Genomic DNA, 23,763 nt, shown 5'->3' with positions numbered 1-23,763 from the left:
CCTTTGCGTACACAGAGAAAATAAACCTTCTTTAGTTAGTTTTGAGGCTTTCTCATATCAGAATAAGCACTTCATCTCCTTTATATACACACACACACACACAGACACATATATCCAGAGACAATGTACAGTAAACGCCCTAGTCAACGAGTCAAGTCTTTGGGGGAAATTACTTGTAAATTGGAGAGAAGATGAGAGCAGATTCATGAACGCAGACAATTCGTCATGGATAGGGTTATTGCTCAGGGGCCAAGTACTTAGATGATTAACTAACTTGTTTAGCAATTTTCATATCTGGCAGTACTTTTTCCACAGGTTCCTTGTTATTAAACTGACATCGTGATCCTTTTCTCCTTTTCCATTGAAGTCTTACTTGCCTCGCAAGTTTCAACTTTACGACTTTTTTTTTTTTGGGCTGAAGAATTATCATGAGATTCTAAAAAAGAAATATAATTAGAGATAAAACTTGTTGTCATTTTCTGCACTAAAACTTGTTATTAAGAAATTGCTCGATTGTTTTGTTTTAAGAAATATAATCACTTTTTTTATTTACCATAGGAAATTTCTCTTATATATTCATTTTATACAACACAAAATTATATAAAACAATTTAATCCAGACACATACTTCACGTAGTGTTTATTACACTTCAACATAATAAACACGTATGACATCATAACATCGTAACCATAGTACATATGCATTTACTCAGTCATACACAAAACTAATATTAACACGACCTGAAAGAATACAACAACCTATACAACGACTAAGTCAAAAACAAAAAAATTCTCAGAGACATAGGGGGAAATATATATATATATATATATATATATATAGGCGGCTGATATTAGAAAAGAGATCAAGTATATATGGTAGAACTAGCTAGCTTATTAGAATTTGAAGGTAGAATGATATTATTCCGAGAGGAGCGTTTATTATAAGCAGGGAACAACAATATGACCACTCGTTCTCACGCTTTGAATATTAGAATATATATTCTCACTCCAATCCTTTTTATAAGGCATCTAGCTATGTAAAAAATATTGGAGTCGGTGCATGTTTGGGATAATATTAAGAAGCCTTGAAACCAAAAAGGAAAAAAAAATAATTGGATGGATGGGGAAAAAAATGATGTTTGGCATGACAGCTTTGAGGGCACCTGATTTTATGACCAATCCTTTGGAATTTTTTTCCTAATAAAAAGTTGCCCTTGTTAATGATTAATCACTCTAATGGTAGCATCAACCATCATGTTTGGATGAGGTTCTGATCTTAAATCTTACATTAACATGTTTGTATGCACGCATGTTTAATTGTATGAAATAAAAATAAGAATTTGACTAAATATAAATTACATTACACTAGTTAATTGATTTTTATCTCAATTTTAATTTGCGAATTAAAAGTTAGTTTAAATGAAAAGTCACTTTTTGCCAACTTTGATTAATCTAATTAAACCCTAATCAGTTTTAAGCCTATCCTTAATTCCGGCGGTGATTGATGATGTTGAAAGTATTTTAAACTTGGAAGAGAAGTATGTATGCAAAATTTAAATTACAAAGAAGCGAGATATTGAGGTCGGCATGTATGCAAAAATTAAATTATAAAGGAGCGAGATATTGAGGTCGGCAAAGTCTGTGGTGCATGAATATGCTTTAATTGTTTTGACATTTTTCCATTACCTTCCCTTTCAACGACATATCATATCTCATTCTGATATGATTCTTGTAAATTATAAAGGGGAAGGCAACTACTGATTCATGAGGAATGCTTTGTCGACAACATATGAAAAGATCATCTGACATTTTGTTAATGTTAAGTTGCTTCAGCGACAAAACCACCCATGATAGAGGAACGAGGTCAAAAGTTCGAGTTTGACGATGACATATTTGTGTGCATATACATGTTTAAATTGTATAAAGCTAACTCACATATATTGGTTATTTAACTTTATACAAAGTTTTAAGTTGATTTCTTGTTTAAACCGAAAATTTTTAGACTTAAATGATTTTTTTTTGTACCATTATAGTTGTTTTGAAAAATAAATTTAATATGTTAGCATTTAAGAATATTTTATCAATAATTAATGTCTCATTGCCATTAGATTTTTTACTAAAAATTTTATGATTACAAGACTCAATATTTTGTAAAGTTAAGGGACCAAATTAAAAATTTATATAAAATTAAAGAATTAAACACATATTTTAGCCATTGTAAAAAAAAAAAAAAAAAGAATATGTGTTTTATGTTTTCTATATTGAGTTCTAAAAAGAAGAATATAATCACCAAAATGTCATAATAATAAGGGAGCTTCACCAACCTCATCTCATTTTTTGCACTGAAATTTATAATTAAACACTACTCACTTGTTGTAAGAATTTTTTATGATTAAATTATTTTATTACAATTTCATAATGATTATTTTTAAAAAAAATAAGGGAAATTACTTTTAAAAAAAATATTTTTCGCCACCATCAAATTACTTTTTTTTAATGCAAACCTGTTAATAAAAGCGTGAAAAGATTCTTACAATTTCGAGTTGCGTGTAACCGCACCAGTTTTTTTTTTTAAATTAAAAACCCACGAGTACTTTCTTTAGTGAATATAGCTACATCATGACAAGGATCGCATGCAATATGACACGTAGAGTTTTAAATTTGACACGAATCTTCACTTTTCTGCGGCAGAAGTTATTGCCTTGCGTAAAGGGGTGACATTAGAAGACTTCTCCCCCGTATCTTTTCATGTTAGTTTAATAAACAATATTAAGCTGAAATTTGTGCTGTGAATCCTTTTTTGAGCACTAGGTTTTTTTTTGTGAAGCAAATTAACTGGCAACTCAGATTCTGATTGATTAAGTGTCAGTTTGGATCAACTTATTTTAAATTAAATATATAAAATAAATTTTGTCGCATAAGCTTTTAAAATAATTATTGGTAATAAAATCAAAGATCAAAGATTAATAAAATATTTAATCTTTATAGTTTTTCTCATTTTAAAGTTGGTTTTTGTAGTTTTAAATCATAGATTATAGTTCTCAAGTTACTTTTTATTTAAAAGGTCAGTCTGTATATTTTAATGAGAATCTAACACATCTTGTTCTTAAGGCAAACTATAGGAACAAACAATGCGTCAGCTCTGAAATCAGTGCCATGTGTATTGGCCAAAAAAACAAAGAGTGCTGTATGCATGACGCAGTCTAAAGGGTAAAGCTTCTGTTTTTTTTTTTTTTAATGAAAGAAATATATATTACCTTGGTTTATTAATATAAAAACTAATTAAAGATCCAATTTGACACTAAATATAAGATTCTAATACACCTTGTTTTAATATTTATCTATTTTGTTCTTAAGTAATCTCTATAGTGAGTATTACGTATGTTAAAAAATTCTGTTGAGAATTAGTTTCAAAACACGTGATTACTAAGGATATTTCAGAAAGATAACATCTATTTATTATAAATATTTAACTAATCTTTTTAATATCAGTAAATTAGTTATTTAGCTTTTATATTAAAGACCAAATATAATCTAGGAGGTGTTTGGAAAGCTGTAAAAGTACTTCCTAAAAGCACTTTTCCGCAAATCGAGACAAACCTTTTCACATATTTACTTCGTATGCCGTAAAATCACTTTTAAAACCATAATTTTGTTTTAATCCAAATACCCCCTAGTCTAAAGTCACAACTATGATAAAAATCATGAACTCTTTCTGATAAGAAACTCTTCGTACCACCAGACCACAAGTCATTAGACTCTTTTTCTCGTTCCAGAATCTCCCCCCTTCTTCCACTCCATCCTAAACGGTGAAAGCACTCTGCTGAGCCGACACTGACACTGAAAGACGAAAGCTAGGGGAGCAAATGTGATTTGATACCCCAATAGTCCTAGCCGTAAACGATGGATACTAGGCACTATGCGTATCGACTCGTGCAATACTGTAGCTTTTACGGGATAATCCACATCAATGTCAAGAAAGTGAGGGACCTACAACAATGATAGAACCCCCGAATATTCAACCCGTTTGCCAAGCAGAGTCTTGCAAAATCTTTCCTCTAGTGACATAAATCCCTCCCTGCAACTTATGAATTAAGAATTCTTACAACAACAAGACGTACTCGATATGACTTAGAAGTTAATGAAACATTTCACAGCTATCAAATAAAGTTTCATATGTCGCTCCAGGTGCCGTATGAAACAAGTTGTGATGTTAATAGCCAGTGAAGTAAAATTTTACGGCAAATTGATTGATTTCTGCTTTATATACGCCACTTGTTTATAAATTGCCATGAGGGGACCCGACAAGAATGGATTGACCAATAGTCAATATTTAACAATAGTGATCATATATAGCTTTGTGGAAAAATAATGTGAATAAATTAAAATATGCCTTGAAGCTTACGATGAAATTATATGCAAATTTTTTCTTGGTCTTTTTGGGGACCAATTCATTAAAATCCCTGCACGCACGTTACTTCTGCTGCAAAAAAATTCTATATATGTTTCCATCACTGAAATTTACTGGTAATTTTATTTATAATGCTGCCAACTGCAAATAATTAATTTAATATGTTAGTCTTTGATCATATATGAATGGAGTAGAATTCGTCAACAAATTAAATTCTGCTTTTGAATAAAGCGTATTCCCATATCCATTAAAAATTCTCTAAATATATTATAATAAACGCCAGAATGGCTTGTGAAAAGATAAAATAAACAAAAGCGAGGACCTTTTGCAACTAATGGAAGACGAAGAATTTTCACATCATTAAACAAAGACCATATATGTTGTTAGTCCAGTTGTTTCCATGTGCGCATTATATAAATATATTTATTTATTTATGATCTCCTCTCAAATATATATTAAGTAATTCAATCTACTACCTCCCACAAATCAAAAAAATTAGTTTAAGATAGTTAACGTAATTAAATTTGTAGCAAAAATACTCCCTCCATTTTTATTGATAGGACCCAATTTTGGAGGATGATTTGTTTCTATTCATAAGACAAATTACAAAATTTTAAGTGTATTTAATTTAATATGTTCTTGCAGGCTCACAAGACTGAAAATGAAAATATCTTCCGATATAAAAATCTAAAATACCCTTAATGCGAATGCAAGATGTTGCCCTGCAACTTAATTACAACCAAGTGTTAACATATCAATAAAAGATTTTCATTTTGATAAATACTTTTTTTAGAGCGTTATTTATTCTAAATTCGCATATTGACTTGTGAGTAAATAGAGTATTATGAGAACGAAGACTTGTTCTCGGGATGTGACACCATGAAATTTACAAGAATATTACAGAGATATGTTCACAAAAAGAAAAAAAAAAGAGTATGACAGAGACATATAGAAATGTTTAGTTGATCAAATTTCCATATGGATGTCTCGATCATCTCTATGCAATAAGTTATTACGACTTGAAATTTCTATGAATTAATCTTATTATACTCTTCCGATCCTTAATATAAGTCCTATTTAACTAATTTGATTGGATTAAGGAAGTTAGGTAAGTTAGTTAATTATAAGAAATATGACATATTTTTTCTAAAACACCATAATCATCTTTTTTAACATCCTCTATTTCTTTTCTATTTGATTATGGTTGAGGGAGATTCATAGGGATAATTTAGAAAAAATTGACAAATATGGAAAATAGATCTTATATTTAGAATCAAAATTAACTCAATAATTATGTCTTATATTAAGGATTGGAAGAGTATTTTCGTATGCCATGATTGCTCTTGCCGGGAACTTTGATATCCCTATTAAGATCCTGTTTCCTGAAGCGTAACATTAGAGCTTAAATTATATGCACATTTTAATAAATCACTAATATATAATAGATACCTTTTATAATATAATCATGTTACTTTTTTTTTTGGGTGAACACAGGGTGTCTATTGCTGATAGTAGTGACTGATCCCTTCACATCGTGGACTTCACGAAATGACTTTAATGTTGGCCACGGGACCCTCTCCATACACACCAGCAAGGGTTAAACTCTTAACTAAATGCTTAAGAAAACAAGCTAAATGCCAACTGTGTTTTAAGCCTGGTGGTTATAATAATTTCATATTTAATAGTTGGTATTAATAGTTAATCTTAATTGTCTTTAGAGTAAAATACAGCGATCACTTTTTTATTTTTTCTCAATTACCCAAACCTCCTTTTTATTTTAAAAACATATATAAACCTTCCATACAATTAAAACATATATTACATAAACCTCCTTTTCATATTTAAGATTTTATTTTCATCCACCAAAACATTAATTGACCTTTAAGTTTGATTTTAAATTATTTTTTTTGCCAAAATACCCCTTTTCAACTTAATAATTATTTAGACATTTATATTTTCCAAAAATTGTTTTTATAAAATAAAAAATAATTGTTTTTAAAATTTCTAAGATGTTATAAAATTTATTAATTTTGATTTAAATCATAACATTTTATAATTCTAATATTTTATCATGTTCCTTAGAAATTATTTATTTTGATTTTTTTAAATTGTAAAAACATATTTCAAATACATAGTTTTTGTTTATCATAAAGTTTAAATGATACAAATTTAAAAGATTTTATAAATTATTTAAATTTATAATTCTAAACCTTTAAACACATCTTTGTAACAAAAATTTATAAACATATTTAATCAAGTATATATATTTATTAAAAAATTAGTTAAATTTTTAATCGAATCCTTGATGTTTATCTTAACTGAATGAAATTGAGGTAACTATAAAAATATAATTTAGAAATTTATTAGAATGAGGGATAAAATAGTAAATAAAATTTATTTTAATATAAATTTTAGTCAAAAATAATATTTTTAGAATATTTTTAGAATATTCCTAATGATGTTAAATAATTGCATTAAATTGTATGTTTTTAAAATAGAAGAGAAGTCTTATGACCAAAAAAAAAGAGAAGAGAAGTCTTTGTAATTAATACAAACTAGAAGAGTAGTCAGAATATTTTACCTTTTTTTAAAATTTAATATGGCTATATGATAGGATTGGATTCAAATACTCCTTCAATCCTTAATGTAAGACCCATTTAACTAATTTGATTAGATTAAGAAAGCTAGATCAATTAGTTAATTATAAAAAATGTGACACATTTTTCCTAAAATACTATAATCATCTTTCTTAATATCCCATCTCTATCTTTTACTTGATTATAATTAAGGGAGCATTTATAGAGGTAATCTAGAGAAAATTGATAAAAATGAGAAATGGATTTTATATTTAGGACAAAAAATAACTCAATAATTGGGTTCTATATTAAGGATCGAAGAAGTACTGTGAGGGTCAATTGTGAATAAGTCTCCAAAAAGCGTTTTAGAAAATCAAACTTAACTTCGAGACTTTGTGCTTTAAGTGGCCTAAGCCTCTTCTATAAGCGGCCTAAGCCCCCCTCACTATACTAAAACCAATGTACTCCCTTCGTTTTTTATTATAAGATCTAATTTTTTGAATAAGGTTGTCTCTTTTTATAAGATCTTTTTTGAGTTTGTATAAATATTTAATGTATTATTATCTATTTTACTTCTAGTTTAATGCATTTAATACATTCTCTTTCTTTATTTATCTCACTATTACTCTCTCACATCTCTCATTTATATATAGGGGTATATTTAAAAAAAATTACATTTGCTATGTATTAATTGTTTTTAACTAATTTTAACTGTTTTCTTAAACCGTGCAATTTAGTTAAAAAGATCTTATAATAAGGGACGGAGTAGTATATTGCTGATTTTTATATGCAGTTTAGAATATTTCTTATTTAATAAAGAAATCTCCCAATGTTTTACAATTTTTATGAGATTTCTTTATTTTTTACAATCTAAAATAGATAAAGAAATCTCGCAAAAATTAGTGAATCATTAATGTTTGATTTTCACAAATACCCTTGATAATTTAGCTATCTCTCTTGTTAATTAATAATACGACTCTAATTTTGTTTTTATTTTGGTGGTAACATTACATAGATTTTATATTTATATTAATGGATAATTTATTATTCTTACTCGTTTTGAGCTAGTATCTTATCAAACTTCATTTAAAAAAGCATGCAATCCTAAAAAAAAAAAAAAACCAATTCATTCCGAAATATGGTGCCAACAAGCTTTCAGCTAACATTTTACATCAAGATATTTCTTTCCCTCTTACTTTTTTTTAATCTCATGTTAAATTAGTACATAGGACAAAATTAAAGATCTTATATTACTTAACTCTTGTCCATTATTTTTATGTACCATGACTTGATCTTGTTTTTAGTATTCTATTGCATTTTGATTCTTCTAGAAAAAAGAAAAAAGAAAGCATTCAATTTTCATTTTTTAACCTTACGCTTGCTGAATAAAGTGTCATTTTTTAAAGCCAAATTCCTATTCCATTTCCTTTTGTATTCTACTTTTCATTCTATCAAAAAAAATTTTTTTAAAAAAAACCTCATTTACTGATTCCCCCCAAACTAATTAGGATTGAGTCTCACGGAAGAAGCAAGTCCCTCACTACATGGCGAATCAAAATTTGCATCCTCATTGAAAGATATACTTATATTTAGCGCCCGACAGTATCTCGAATAAGATTATCTCCAATAAAAAGATATCTATGTGCAGAAAAACAAAAAAGCCCCCCAAGCCTCAAGGTTGGCAATGCTTGCTAATTGACATTTCATTGACTAATCCATTTAAATCTAAAATCTAACGACTATTAAATACTCCTCCAATTCTTAATATAAAACCTATTTAACTAATTTGATTAAATTAAGGAAGTTAGGTAAGTTAACTCCACCTATGTTGCATAGCCAGTCCCAAGCCCTGGAAAAGGAGGAGGGTTGTGTTAGGCCATTGACAGCCAACGTAAAACTCTGTCGAATCTTTTATGACACGGATCAACGAAGAAATTGCACTACTGCCAGGTTATTGCCAAGAAATGACGTGCTGTATGGCTCGAGTACAGTGAGAAGTAAGCAAGAGCCACTGCATTGTCGCCCGAATGTAGTGTTAAATGAGCAAAGGCTACCGCACTCTTATGGACGGAGGCGGCTAAAGAAGTTAATTCATGAAAGCAAGATCAAGTTTGGCGCTTGGAACGTTGGGACACTATATGGTAAATCAAGGGAGGTGATGGAAGTAATGGGCAAAAGGAAGATTAATATTTTGTGCCTACAAGAAACTAAATACGTTGGAGAGAAGGCTTTCGAATTTACTAATGGATTTAAACTTTTGTATATGGGAAAGGTAGGCACAAGGAATGGAGTTGGTATTATCATTGATAATGACTAGAAACAGAATGTGGTAGAAGTCAAAAGGATAGAAGACAAATCATTTCTTTAAGAATAATTATGGGGAGGGATACTATCAATGTGATTAGTACTTATGCACCTAAAGTAGGAGCGGAAGACCATCTTAAGGAGAAATTTTGGATAGATATGGAGGGTTTGATTCAAAGTATACCAACCATGGAAAAGATTTTTGTTGGTGGTGATCTTAATGGACATGTTGGTAAAGACACGGGACAGTATGCTGGGGCTTATGGTGGTTTGGGTTTTGGAGTACATAATAATGAAGGACAAGCTATTATTGATTTCTCCCTCGCATACAATCTCAAGATTGTTCACACTTGTTTTAAGAAGCGGGATGAGCATTTAATCACTTACAAGAGTAGAACCCAAAAATCGCATATTGATTTCTTTCTGGTAAGGAATCCTGATAAAAAACTCTGGACAAATTGTAAAATGATTCCTAGAGATGGCATCATAGCACAACATAAAGTACTGGTCCTTAATGTGCGTATTCAGTGTATAAAACAAAAGCGCCAACAAGTGTTAATCCCAAGGGTCAAATGGTGACAGTTAAAGGGAGAGAAGCGAGAGATTTTCAAAAGGATGTTTTTAAATGAAGGGGTTTGGGAGTTACAAGGAAATGCTAATCTTATATGATAGAAATGACTAAAAAGGTCCAGAAGGTTGCTAAAGCAATTTTAGGTGAATCGAAAGGTCAAAATTGGCAATATAAAGACATGTGGTGGTGGAATGAGAACGTGCAAGAGAAAATTAGGCATAAACGAGAGTGTTTTAAAGCGTTACATTTGTGTAATAATGCTGAAAATTGGGAAAGGTACCGTATAGCTAAAAAAGAGACTAGGAGAGCAGTAGGAGAAGCTCGTACTAAAGCTTTTGAGGGGAATGCAAGATCTACAACATCGCGAAGAATAAAGAAAGAAAAACAAGAGATTTGGACCAAGTAAGATGTATAAAGAACGAAGGAGGTAGATTTTTGGTTACTAATTGTGATATTAAGGATAGTTGGGAAGCCTACTTTTATAAGCTATTTAATGATGGGAGTGAAGGACCGACTTATGAGCTTGAATATTTGACAATTGGAGAAGAGAAACATAATTTTTCTTTTTATCAAAGAATTCGAGTTGGTGAAGTGAAGGAAGCTCTTAAGAAAATGGAAAATAATAAAGCAATTGGACTTGATGGTATTCCTATTGAAATTTGAAAATGTTTGGATAAAGGTGGGATGCTGTCGCTTACTAAGTTATTCAGTGAGATTTTGCGCTCCAAAAAAATACCTGATGATTGGAGGAAAAGTACTTTAGTACCCATTTACAAAAATAAAAGGGATATTTATAATTGTGCTAGTTACAGAGGGATTAAACTGATGAGTTATACCATGAAATTATGGGAGAAGGTGATGGAACATAGGTTGAGATTGGAGACTTGCATTTTTGAAAACCAGTTTGGTTTCATGCCAGGAAGATCGACAACAGAAGCAATCTATTTACTAAGGGGCTTAATGGAAAAGTATCGAAGCCATAAAAGAGACTTGCATATGATTTTTATTGATTTGGAAAAAACTTACGACCGTGTGCCTAGAGAAGTGCTCTGGAGAGCCTTGGAGAAGAAAGGAGTGCGTGTCGCTTATATTAAAATCATACAAGACATGTATGAGGGGGTCATAACTAGTGTTAGAACACTAGGCGGTGAGACAAAGGACTTTCCTACAAGGATTGGCCTACATTAGGGATCATCTCTAAGCCCTTATCTGTTTAACCTAGTCCTTGATGTTCTAATTGAGCATATCAAATAAGAAATCCCAAAGTGTATACTTTTTGCTGATGATATAGTTCTATTGGCTGAGTCAAAAGAAGAGATTATCGCTAAACTTAAGACGTGGAGAAGAGCCTTGGAATCGAAGGGTTTCCGTTTGAGTAAAAGCAAGACGAAATATATGCACTGCACTTTTAATAAGAGACAAGTGAGTACAGAGTCGGAGGTTAGATTGGAAGACCAGGTCATTCAACAAGTAGAAAGGTTTAAATATTTGGGATCAATTATACAAAAAGACAGAGAAAATGATGGAGATGTTAATCATAAAATTTAAGCTTGGTGGTTTAAATGGAGAAAAGCGACAGGAGTTATCTATGATTGAAAAGTACCAAATAAGGTCAAAGGAAAGTTTTATAGCACTGCTATAAAACCGGCAATGCTATATGGCTATAAGTGTTGGGCTTTAAAGGGATAACATGAACATAAAGTAGCAGTTGCTGAGATGAGAATGTTGAGATGGATGTGTCGTCATACAAGAAAAGACAAAATCTGTAATGCACATATAAGAGGAAAAGTTGGAGTGGCTACTATTGATGGGAAAATGGTAGAAAACCGATTGAGATGGTTTCGTCACGTGCAAAGAAGGCCTTGAGACGCACCGATAAGAAGAGTTGAACAAACAGTATGGAGTCCTCTAAAAAGGAGTAGAGAAAGACCGAAGACAACGCTTAATGAAGTCATTAAGAGAGATCTTTCAATTAACAATCTATCCAAAGATTTGGCTTTGGATAGGACTCTATAGTGTCATGCAATCCATGTAGCCGCTCCCACCTAATGGGATAAGGCTTTGTTGTTGTTATAAGGGAGTTAAGTAAGTTAATTAATTATAAAAAAATATGACATATTTTTCCTAAAACACCATAATCATCTTTCTTAATATTCTCTCTCTTTCTTGTACTTGATTATGATTGAGAGAGTATCCATAGGGGTAATTTAGAAAAAATTAATAAATATGAGAAATAAGTCTTATATTTAGGATTAAAATCAACTCAACAATCAGACCCTATATTAGGGACCAGAGGAGTATATCAAAAATTAAGTAGCCAAAATATCTCATGAACAATCCTTTGGTTAACTACTTTTGTGTTTAGAATTGCATTCACATTTACACTAAAGATTATCCTCCAAATGCATCCTCAGGCCACAATCAAAATGCAGTACAGAAATATGAAAACTAATAAGACGATATTCAAAATATAAGGATTACTAATCAGCTATTTTCCTTTTTGCCCAAGCAAAAGTTCCAAAATACCAAAATATCAGGCCTTTCATGATTTCATCACCAAGATTAACCATCAATTCACTTCCACAAACCAATCAAAATTCATCTTACATTTGAGAAGGTGAAAATGCCATCTGACTCTTTCTCTGGCTTTAGATGAAACATTACAGATTCACAACCCTTTCCCAACAGGTACTTTCAACAAACAAATAGCAATTATTTTCTTCAGTTAATTGGTAAGCCGATTGAAAATACACATTCTGGTGATATACCTAGAATAGAGGGGTCAACAGAATTAGAAAAAAAGACACCCTTAAAAACAACTTAGTAAAGGTTTTATGGAGTGGGGGTGTCATCTTCACCATCATCTTTATTGCTGTCATCTTTAACTGTCTTCTCTTGACTCAGGACATGCCCAGTAAGAGCATCGACAAGGCGTGTATCACGTGGTCCACCTTTACGCCCCATTGCCACCATTGGTGGCGGTGGCAATAACCCCGCTCGGAATAGTAGACACTGGACAGGATCTGAAGGTTGGGCTCCAACAGAAAGCCAATACCTGACAAAGAAGCAAAGAGAAGTTAATGCCGTAAGAATGACAACCGATATTTATGTTCCCAAGTTGGCCAAGGAAAAAAAAACATGTATGTTCCAAAGAATTCACTTAGATGAAGTATTTTTGGCCAATCATATAGATGAAGATTGGGCTAATAGCCAATCAACTAAATAAAACCAACATGCTATAGCAATCACTTAAATCAACAATGATGTGTATTGGAAATTAAATACAAATACTTACTTTACTCTTTCGAAGTTTAGACCCATTCTTTTTGCATTATCTTGCCCTGTAAAGAGGCAATGTAAGTTGAAAAGAATTAAATGGTATCATTAGAACCATCTATGAACTTTCTCATTGATAAATAATACTCCTCCGGACCTAAATATAAGACCTATTTTGTAATGTATTTGTAATTACACTACAAAATGGGTCTTATATTTAGGACAGGACCGGAGGAGTATAACTAGACACTTGCAGCAATTCTCAAGGGCTAGAGTGTACTAAATTCAAAACAGGAGGAAGGAACAGACATTGTCACCACCAAGAAAGGTATTGCCTGGGTTTGAGTACGCTAACTCTTGCCATTACAATTTCATTTTTTGACAAAATTCTATTGGCATTCATAACTCAGGTTCTCATTCCCACTTGAAAGTGAAGGTTAACCCTACTATACATAAGGAAAGTGAAGTGCAAACATCTGATTGATCCAGTGTCATTGCGTGCACCTATCAATATATCATAACCTATACTAGTGGATATGATAGATACTTATTCATTTCTTACCACTTGAAAGATACAAATAACTTAGTTTTATTTCCAACAAACTAATTTTAACACCGTCCTAAGCCCATCTACTACGAGCAGTTAGGTTTCACATTTGGGAATCTAGTTGCATTGAGTCTCAAATTCCCCTCACAGTGACGACTTTCTCTTCCTTTCTCACACTTTCTCAGAATTCAAACAGAACAAGCACTCTGCAGTTACCGAAATCCAATCACTCAAGCTAAAAACGAAACCTCCCTCACACAAAAACCAAAATGGAAATTCCAAACAAAAAGGGGAATAAGAGAGAAGTGAGAACCTGGTAAGGGATTGTAATAACCTAGAACTTCGAGGTGCTCGCCATCTCTTGGGGATCTACTATCGGCAGCCATTACCCGATAGAATGGCTTGTTCTTGCACCCAAACCTCGATAGTCGAATCCTTACCACCATTTTTCGTGCTCTGTTTTACTTCTTCGAATTGTGCAATAGTTAACAAACAAACTCTCACACACAGGGTCGGCGATAAGGATCCCGCCTCTCTCTCGGCGATCACTTCACTATTGATAGAGCCGATAGGGTTTTTTGGTCTTACCTTTGCGTTTACTAAGCTTTTGTGTCGTTTATTGGCGGCTATCAAAACGACAATCAAACAATGCAATGATAAATATGAATAGACTAAGGGTGTGTTTGACTTAGTAGTGAGAGAAGTTACTTTTTTTCAATATGACTTTTACAAAAATCAGATTAGGTAAAAGTCAGGTATTGTAATGTGACTTATGTTTGGACTGGCTTTTATAAAAAAGTTAGTTTAAGAAGTTGAAATTTGTTTGAATGATTAATAAAAAAAAGAGTTTAGATGTAAAATGACTGAAAAGGACATGAACTTTATTGAATGGTATATATTTATATTATATGTTTATAATGTGATAATTGTCAGAGAAAAATTAAAATTAAAATAGTTATTTTTTAAAGAATAATAAATTTATTTTTTAAAAATGATTTTATTATTCAAAAATAATTTTTTAATATTAAAAACCAATTGGTTGGATTAAAAAAACAAGAAGAACTCACATCATGCATTCTCTCTCCTCCCTCGCTCATGGCCCCACCTATTGAAATGTGCAGTGGAGAAGCTTTTTTTGGCCAACAACAGTGGAGAAGCTGAAAGCAGGAGCTTTTGGAAAAAAGTTCATTTCCAGTATAAGTCCATTTACCTTCGCGGCGATTCCAAACATACATTTTAAACGAAAAGTTACTTTTTTCAGCTTTTAACGGTGAAGAAATTAGTTTAGGGCCCTTCATTGTGATTTCAAATACATTCTAAATCTTTAGTCTTTTAACTTTATTTAAAGTTTTAATTTAGTTCCTTCATTTCAAAAAGCATATATTTGGTTCTTCAACCCTAAAATTATTAGGCTTAAATGATTTTTTTGTAATGGTCATGATTGTTCTAAAAATTAAACTTAATATGTCAGCATTTGATAATGTTTATCAACATTTAAGATCTGAATAGTGTCATTTTTTGTTAATAATTTGAGGGTTAACGACTAAAAATATACTTTTTAAAATTATGGAGCCAAATTAAAACTTTCTACGAAGTTAAAAGACTAAATATATATTCTAACCGATATGAATTGGAAAACTAAAACCCATGCCAAAAATCAAAGGGAGAATTACAATCAAGTTTCAAAGAAGAAAATAATTACTGACAAGTCCCAGTAACAATCTAAACAGCTTGTAATGACAAATTTCAAATAAGCAATGACAACCTTTGATATTTATTTTGTAATTATTTTTCTTTTTTGAGATTTCATTGTAATTTTCCCAAAATTAAAATATCATTTTTTTTTGTAAATTTTCTTGTACATATAGATTGCAGGTTTAGCTCTACTTATCATCCCAAGACACTAGTGCATGTCCTTCTAATTGGGAAAATGTCAATATTCAACAAATATAATGTAAATGTAAGCTCCTATTTTATGAGTCATAGTATTGAATCAGTAAGAAATATCATTATATGTATTAAATTAATGTAAAATCACAATATTTATCTGTAATAAACACAACTTATGTCAAAATCTATATGAATATATTAAAATCACACTAATTAGCTGTTAAAAATAATAAAAATTATAATGCTCATAATATACGGTTGCAAACAACAATCTCAACAAATTTTTTTCTACTTGCATACAGATATCCGCCGATCAGCGTACTATAATTATAGTTATCAATTTCAAAAGGATCATTGTTTTAGAGAATCAAAATGTTAATAATTCCCCTACAAGAAAAAGTAACAACTCCCAAACAAACAAAGCTATCTTACTCCTCTTAAGTTTGACCTTAATGAGCAAAAAGTAGAGACAAGATGTACGAGTCATCAAATGACTCAGATCTCGTAATTTTCCTTTTTCTCTTGGCCCTCGTTCATACAAATTTAATCTCCTCTTTTTTGTAGCAAGATTGTCGTTCCTACTCATCCAATTGCCATTTGACCCGTTTCAACATTTAATGTGTATTACAAAATATTTCCATCCAACAACAAAGCAATCAACTTCAAGTTCATTTTCAGGAAGACGATGAGTATAATGTCAGCAATAAGCTGCTTTTTGACTTACCGGGCAGCAGCACAAAGTGGCTTTCATTTTATACTATCATATCATATCTCCTTTTCATTGGAATCTTGGGAGGATCCGCTGAACAGTAGCAAAATTAACGCCTTTTTTTCCTCCTTTTTTTCTTTTGAAAAATTCAAGACAAGCAAAATACTTTGTTTTCCTTGCCATGACAAAATGATTACGCGGGCGGGGGTGTGTGTAATAAAAGCACTAGAATAGTTAAAAGTTGGATGTTGCTTGGGCTTAATCATACTGGCTTCATAGATAACCAAGCCCAAACTGAGAAAATGCTAAGAATATTAATTTCCATGTGTTCATGTACTTTTTGTTACCAAGCATCCCATTTATTTGATTTCACACAAACAAAGTTCCCCTAATCCTCCAATCTACATAATGAATATGTAACAGAAGCCTCTATTAGATGAAAACAAGAGAGGTTTGCGTTGAAGATATTTTTGTACAGCTCAAGATGCTATTGATGTGCCACTTTACAGTGTTACCAAATAAATAAGATGAAATAGTATTGCTCTCCTTGCTGAATTGAATTGTTTCACGACCACACGATCAGGAGAAGGCAATGTGAAAGGCATCCAAGAGAAATAATGAAACAAAATTTCCTTCCCAAGTTGTTTGTATGTCCAGTCATTCATCATCATCAGAATCATTGAACTTTATTGAGTGGGGTTGGAGATCAATCTGGCCCCCTCTGTACGTCCCACGTTTTTTATTGGTCTTCTCATGACGAAAGTCCCTGTGCGAGTCAGTAGCAGGTATAAAGGAATTTCAGACTGAAGAAAAAGTAATTGTTATTCAAATCAGTTCATAAGTATCTTACATGCGCCACACTTACCTTCCTCTAACTTGGCCAAGAATTTCCTCCGCTTTTGCGCCATAATCGCTCTCAGCACCATCCTGAAGACATACATCATCACATAATTGTATTAAAATACATAGCAGACAGTGGAAAGGGCATCAGGTTATTATACCTTTGCCCAGTAAGAGTTATCCTGAAGTCTCTCATCAGCAAATACTACTCCATCTGCTTTTACTCGTTGAAATGCCTTCACCGGTTTTGGCTGAAATTAAAGGTATCAGAACCAATTATAATAAACATCTACCTTCAGCAGTGTTATTGGAATTAAAAATTCTATTGAAATGAAAAGCAGAGACATAAAAGATCTTCCATCAGGACAAGGAAATAAAATTATATTCTAGTAAGGGAAGAGAGCAGAGAACATATGCAAACAAGTAGTGGGGTTTATGATAAATCTTTAGCTCCAGCAGTGTTACTGGAATCACACATATGAAAAATAAATTGACAAATGAAACATCTTATAATGAAGGAAGAAAAGATTTGAAAACCTCAATACAAACAAATAGGGATTTATGATATTAAACACTTTCAATTGAAGAGAAACCAAAAAAATTTTTTTTCCGGTAGGCCAAAAATCCATTCTAGGATTGGAACTGTAGTGTTAAGATGAGAACCAAGCCTCAGCTACACCAAGCCAATTTTTTCAAACTAGGAAATTTCATCCCTTATAAGGAGAATTTTCCTAGGGAAGTGATCAGTTGAAAACAAGCTAACCCCATTAGTTGAGAACAGTGACAAAAAATCAAGGGTTAATATAAACTTTGATCCCTCAAACTATCTCTCATTTTAGTTTTGATCTCTTAAATTTCTTTTCATTTAAAACATTGATCCCTATAATTCAATAAAAATATAGACCATTTTGGTTTGCCCTTTGAGGAACCAAAACCCATGGTTTGAAACTTGAGGGACCAAAACCAAAATGAGAACAAACTTAAAGGACCAAAAATTATATTAACCCAAAAATCAATGTAATTCTACGTTAAAAGTAGGATGTATTACTAATCTTCATGTGTGCTTCATGTATCAGTTCTGTAAACATCAAGAGCGTAATCATAATACCTCAACTGATCCCTTATGTTGTTTCTTCTGAGCCCTCTGGACGGAAGATTTCTCTCCAGTATTCCCAAGGTCCCCATTTAACTTCCCATCAGAAATTAAATCATTGTTCAGGTTTTCATTCATCTTTGTTGATTGTTGGCCTCTCTTAGATTCATTTAAATTTTCTATCTTTCTGTGTTTGGGTTCCACATCTGCCTTTCCACCTGCAGGCAATACATCATTTTCTTCAGATGTCTATCTTCTTCGTTTTTTAGAATCTTTCTTCTTCTTGTCTGTTACATCTTCATTTGATGTATTGGCACTACGCTTCATAGAATCATTTTCAATGTGATCTCCAATCTGAAGCCCTTCTGCATTCCCATCACTGCTTGATTTGTTTCTCCTTTTCTTTTTATCCTTGGATTGCTTCTCCATCTCACCATTGACAGTTTTGGCATCTGAAGATGCAGTGTCCCGTAATTTGACTTCTGTCACCATAAATTCAGATTCAAATTGGCTATCATTGCCATCACCGCTTGATTTGTCTTTCTTTTTCTTTTTATCCACTGATCGCTTCTTTGTCTCATCAATCATAGTTTCAGCATCTGCAGATTCATTAATTGCATTAGAAAGAAATTCAGAAGCTGACTTTCTTTTCTTCTTCTTCTTCTTTTCTTTGCACCTTTTCTCATTATCCTGCAACAATATTCACAAAATGTCTTCTTAGCAAGCACCTTCATTCCCAGTTCCCACTGCTAATTTGTTCAGCTCCTTTACCGCAAAAATCAGAATTTAGTTTACTTTACCTTGTCTTCAGAAGTTACTTTCGATTCAGGGCCTAAGCCATTTGTCAATGCCTTAGAGTTCTCTGTACCACTAAGATCTTCATAGGTTCCAGATTGATGAACACCAGCGTCACTGTCACTCTGCTCAGTTTTCTTTTTCTTACTTTTGTTCTCCATATCAACTGTCAAATTATCCTGTTCATCTTTCTTGGAGTGCTTGCCTGCAACTAGCAAGTAGAAGTGCCAATATAACGATCTAATTTATATGTCTAGGAAGTAAAAGAGTGATGATTGCATGGCAAACAATAAGAAAGGAAGAAATTGACCATGAAAATATAGAAGCAGATATATACATGGATTTTAAGCATACCTTGCTCCTTCTTATTACTGTTATTTGCCTTGACATCCTCACTACCAAAAGGAGAAAAGAAAAAGTGGGAAACAAAAATCAAAGGATAATTAACAGATAATTAAATCACAAAGAAAACTTTGAAATCAATAACACAGAGTTAAAGAGGCCAAATGATGCAGCAACAATTGGGAAAGTGAAATTGGCACTTTCTAGAACTGACATGTCCCTAGAAGCTAGAGGCAAATCCTCAATGAGAATAAATAGAACTTTCAGGCTGATTGTATCTTCCAAGTTTTGACAAATGACTTGGGAAAAACTGATTAAGTAGTCTAAAAGTCACATATGGCTTCTCCATCTATCACCGATCATGTATGTTCAATTCTGCAGATATAGAAGCTCCTTAAACCAGAGGATGAAAGCCAAATCAGGGGATAAACAATAAGTTCACAGTTACTAGGTTAAACAAGACTCCTTTTGTTATTCCTTTTGAATAAAGTACAACGAGACAAGTAACTATAATTCGTACTATACTCCCATTTCAAGTTTCAAGAATCAATTTTGAAGTTATCACGAACTTCATAATTACCAAATAACACAATGCAGAGTTTCCTTCTCTTACCTAATTTTTAAATATTTGAGGCACATCTCTTCTAGATCAATTAATGATCCATCACGATTATCTTTTTGCGCCAAGCAGGAACAATAACATTAGACAACAGAAGCAACAAGTAAGAACCAAGCTTTTTAGACACTGAATGCTAAGAAGTGAAACATAAATAGAAGGGAACTACGCACAGAAATCCTAGATTACTAACCTAAAAGGGACAACCTACAACATTCCTCTATGCCATACATAAAATATCATTCGTTATCAAAATTAGATGCTTTTCTTCATAATGCCATATGTTTACTTCAGAAATTTAAAACGAACCCATTGGGCATAGCGAAGATCATTCCCTTTTGCTTTAGCTTTAAAACGAATGTTCATATTGGTAATATTATGAACTATAAGAACCAGCATATTATAAATGTGAATATGTTGCGCCTTCTACTCAATTGCTGGACTAGAAGATTTTAAAGCTGAACCGTATGATATGAAAGTAAGCATATTTTGAGGGCCATTCCGCAGCACATTGAAAGGAAGCTTAGAATGGAATAATGAGAAAGAAAATCACTGCCATCATCCATGACCTGCAAAATTGTTTGATCCAAAGTAGTGTCTGGATTACTCAAAATTAGACCAATGCCAAGGGACCAACAAAATGGCCAACCAATAAAACTACCGAACACATGTTATGCAAAATCCTCTTTCAAATTTGCATTCTGTTTTAGATATATTTAAGCATGTTAGACCAAATACTATACTATAAAGTCGTAGAGGGTGGCCCCTAAGTTATGCTCTGTAGCAGTATGTGCTACCCGCTACTAGAACAGTGATTTTCAATTCTTCAAGGACTTCTCTATATTAGGTTCTTTTTTTTTTGTGATTTAATGGAACAGCATAATACCACCTTTTTCTTAGGTCTGTTATATGATCAAAAATTTAAAATTCATCAAGCATCAGTTCAACTCAGCCCATTCCCACATTTACAGCGAGAGTAGCAAAACCCACCTCGATTTGAGCTTCGGAACGAAATTTTTTCAGGGTCTTCGAGAACCCATGGAGCTCCAAATAATGAGCTATAGATTGGTGAAGAAGAACTTTCTGCTCTGAATTCAACGAAATATTTCCATCGGACCGGTCGCAAGTATCACTTCTATGCTTCATCGTTTGGCTCCCTAGCAAAAGTTGGCGAGGCATAAACACAAAAATAGAAGACTTTACTTTGTTATCAGTTAAATTTGCTGGCATTCGAACAGTCTTCGAATTTTGGCAGGGGAGGGTTTAGGGCTTTGATCGCTGACGCTGATGACCGATTTTCCTCTGGACCTAGCAATAAAATGACAAATTACAAAATATTATAATTATAATTTATAATTACAAAATCATAAAGATGACTCCACCCGGCCCAACTAGTCGAAAGCCTTGATGTGAATATTTAAGATTTTCCTTAAGCTTTGACTTTGCAGGGACAAAAACCATTTCATTCTGCCGCCATTCTACTCGGTGAAACCATCTCTCTGTGAATCTCATTACGCTTCTTCTCCTTTTAATTTATCAATTCTTCGTTGGGCATCTTATTTTGACAACACGAACAAGTTGATGTGAATTCTGTAATTGGCTATGCTGTCTTGAAAACGAATTTATTTTCTTTTTCCCCCTACAATTTTTAGCTATAAAAGCCCCTTCTAACCAATGGAATAGTGTGATGTGGCTTTGTATGGTTTTTGTGTTTAGCTGGTGATTTTAATTGTTGTAATGTAATGTCTGGCATTTGTGTTTGTTGTTTCACATTCCCTTTTGTAATAAATGGAAAACTCGATACCTATGAATTTTTCATTGACTTTGATGGTCCTGTGAGCTGATTGTTGCTTAGTTCATTGCATTTAATTTTCTATCCTCTTAATCTAAAGCATGGGTGGAGAGGATGTTAAAGTTGGAGCAGTTGTTCCTGAGTCTATATTGAAAAAGCAGAAGAGAAACGAGGAATGGGCTCTGGCAAAAAAGAAAGAGCTTGAAGCTACCAAGACAGAGATCTGAAACACGAAAACTAATTTTTAACATGGCTAAACGGTATGCCAAGGAATATGACGAGCAGGCATGTAAAGTTAAAATTTATAAGAAGTATGTTACAGAGCTTAACATGGGTTTTTTTTTTGGGTTCATTTCTAACTGCTTACATATTGGCTTAATTACAATTTATGTTCAGCAAAAGGAGTTGATTAGATTGAAGTGTGAAGGAAAGCTTAAGGGCAGATTTTACGTCAACCCAGAAGCCAAGCTGTTATTCATCATCAGGATCCGCGGGTAAATAAGCATTTTCTCATGCTATCTTGTTCTTGTGATGCTTCTGAAGGAACCAGATGATAATGAAAATTTTGAATTCCAGTATCAATGCTATGCATCCCAAAACAAGGAAGATTTTGATGCTCCTGCATCTATGACAGGTAACCCTGAAATACAATTAGAAGCTCCAGATTGGTGGAACTTCTAGCTTTCTATGTTATATAATTCTAGCAAATATTTCATGGCTGCAAAACATCTGAATTTCATTTGACCAATATTTCGTGGCTGCAAAGCACCTGAATTTCATTTCACTGTGCTTTCTGCTTTTACATCTTAACTAGATTGGCCATCCCCGTGTGATGCACGGGTGCGTAACTTAATCTAATAACTTTCAAAAAAAGATTTTTTTAAGCGAATAAAACATGTTCATTCCATTCCATACAACTTCAATTCAATCATCAAAACCATGTGCATGGATAATTGCACATGCATTACAATCGTTGTAGGCAAAGTCAGTCAATGTTCCTAAACACTTCTTGATAAACTACATTTATGGTTGAATTTGAAGCACCACATTTAGAATCGTCAACAACAACCTTCAATCCATCAATGCTTGTGACTCCAGATAATGCTACATATAGTTGCCCATGGCAGAAAACAGGCTTTGATAGATACAAACCAACATGCTTCAATGATTGCCCTTGACTTTTGTTGATTGTCATTGCAAAAGAAAGTGTAACAGGAAATTGTCATTGTTTCATGCAAAAAGGCCAATGAGTATCAGATGGGTTCATATCCATCCTATGTATCAAGACTTTTTGGTTAGGCAATGAACCTTTCAAAGTGATAGCTTCAATGACACTTTTACCAGGATGGGTAATACGAAGACGTGTCCCATTACACAAACCTGCAACTTGGTCAATGTTCCTCAACAACATTATAGGTGCTCCAATTTTTAACTGTAATTTGTGAGGTGGCATACCTGAGCAATTGATTGTATTCAAGAATTCTGTTGGGTATAAGTTGTCCATGCCATCACAATCTTCATTTGATTTGCAAACTGAATCACAACTGAAGAAGTCATGTAACTCGCCTGGCAACATGGCACACATGTGCTCATTGATCTGATTAACAGTTTCAATGTGTGATGCCAATATAGCTCTATCATTGAAGTATTGGGACGATGAAATATTTTCAAATAAATCACCATATGTTGATTGAAACATTGCATTGATTAGATTTGGAGATGATGGAAGAAGAAAATTTGCAGGAATACCAATGTTAGCAACACCGTCATGTGGTTCACCTATCTTGCCATCACCAATAGACAATAACCAATTTGAAAACCATTCTAATCTCTCCTTATCGTTCACATCACAATTTCTTTGTAAACGCATGTTCTTTGTTAGCTTTAAAATTTTGCAATGCCGCCATAGATGCGAAGAGCTTATGCATGCATCAACAATATTTGACCTAGAACCTTTTGGTATTACTGAAAGTATTTGGCAAAAATCACCGCCCATGATAAT

The 23,763-nt window shown here is 32.7% G+C and overlaps 3 protein-coding genes and 1 pseudogene across 3 annotated transcripts; 1 reads left to right on the top strand and 3 right to left on the bottom strand.

Moving 5' to 3' along the window:
• The first annotated feature begins 9,362 nt into the window (after window positions 1-9,362).
• On the top strand, window positions 9,363-9,869 carry LOC114731166 (uncharacterized). Its single transcript, XM_028918289.1, has one exon. The coding sequence runs from the start codon at window positions 9,363-9,365 to the stop codon at window positions 9,867-9,869; it is 507 nt and encodes a 168-aa protein (XP_028774122.1).
• Window positions 9,870-12,303: 2,434 nt separating this feature from the next.
• Window positions 12,304-14,192, bottom strand: LOC114731155 (30S ribosomal protein S16-2, chloroplastic/mitochondrial-like). Its single transcript, XM_028918281.1, has 3 exons — window positions 13,998-14,192; window positions 13,157-13,202; window positions 12,304-12,916 (listed from the first exon to the last, which is right to left on the bottom strand). Exons 1-3 carry the CDS (start codon window positions 14,128-14,130, stop codon window positions 12,694-12,696), a joined length of 402 nt encoding a protein of 133 aa, XP_028774114.1. The 5' UTR covers window positions 14,131-14,192; the 3' UTR covers window positions 12,304-12,693.
• Window positions 14,193-16,940: 2,748 nt separating this feature from the next.
• LOC114731165 (suppressor protein SRP40-like) lies at window positions 16,941-19,569 on the bottom strand (annotated as a pseudogene).
• Window positions 19,570-22,746: 3,177 nt separating this feature from the next.
• On the bottom strand, window positions 22,747-23,631 carry LOC114731164 (uncharacterized). The gene is made up of 2 exons (XM_028918288.1): window positions 23,070-23,631; window positions 22,747-22,865 (listed from the first exon to the last, which is right to left on the bottom strand). The coding sequence occupies exons 1-2, from the start codon at window positions 23,629-23,631 to the stop codon at window positions 22,747-22,749; spliced, it is 681 nt and encodes a 226-aa protein (XP_028774121.1).
• Between the last annotated feature and the right edge of the window lie 132 nt (window positions 23,632-23,763).

The sequence above is a fragment of the Neltuma alba genome, unplaced genomic scaffold, assembly GCF_004799145.2.
Source record: "Neltuma alba isolate B1F8T4 unplaced genomic scaffold, ASM479914v2 tig00012806_pilon, whole genome shotgun sequence".
Taxonomy (NCBI): Eukaryota; Viridiplantae; Streptophyta; class Magnoliopsida; order Fabales; family Fabaceae; genus Neltuma; species Neltuma alba.
This window is presented reverse-complemented; position numbering and strand designations above follow the sequence as displayed.

Bases quoted from the DNA above. Each gene is read 5' to 3' on its own strand.
- LOC114731164 (XM_028918288.1), bottom strand. From the start codon at position 23,631: ATGCGTTTACAAAGAAATTGTGATGTGAACGATAAGGAGAGATTAGAA. The intron at 22,866-23,069 runs GTTCATTGCCTA...AACTATATGTAG, and splicing joins TGAAGCTATCACTTTGAAAG to CATTATCTGGAGTCACAAGC.
- LOC114731166 (XM_028918289.1), top strand. From the start codon at position 9,363: ATGGGGAGGGATACTATCAATGTGATTAGTACTTATGCACCTAAAGTA.
- LOC114731155 (XM_028918281.1), bottom strand. From the start codon at position 14,130: ATGGTGGTAAGGATTCGACTATCGAGGTTTGGGTGCAAGAACAAGCCA. The intron at 13,203-13,997 runs GTTCTCACTTCT...GCCTCTTTACAG, and splicing joins TTATTACAATCCCTTACCAG to GGCAAGATAATGCAAAAAGA. The intron at 12,917-13,156 runs GTAAGTATTTGT...CTTCTTTGTCAG, and splicing joins CTAAACTTCGAAAGAGTAAA to GTATTGGCTTTCTGTTGGAG.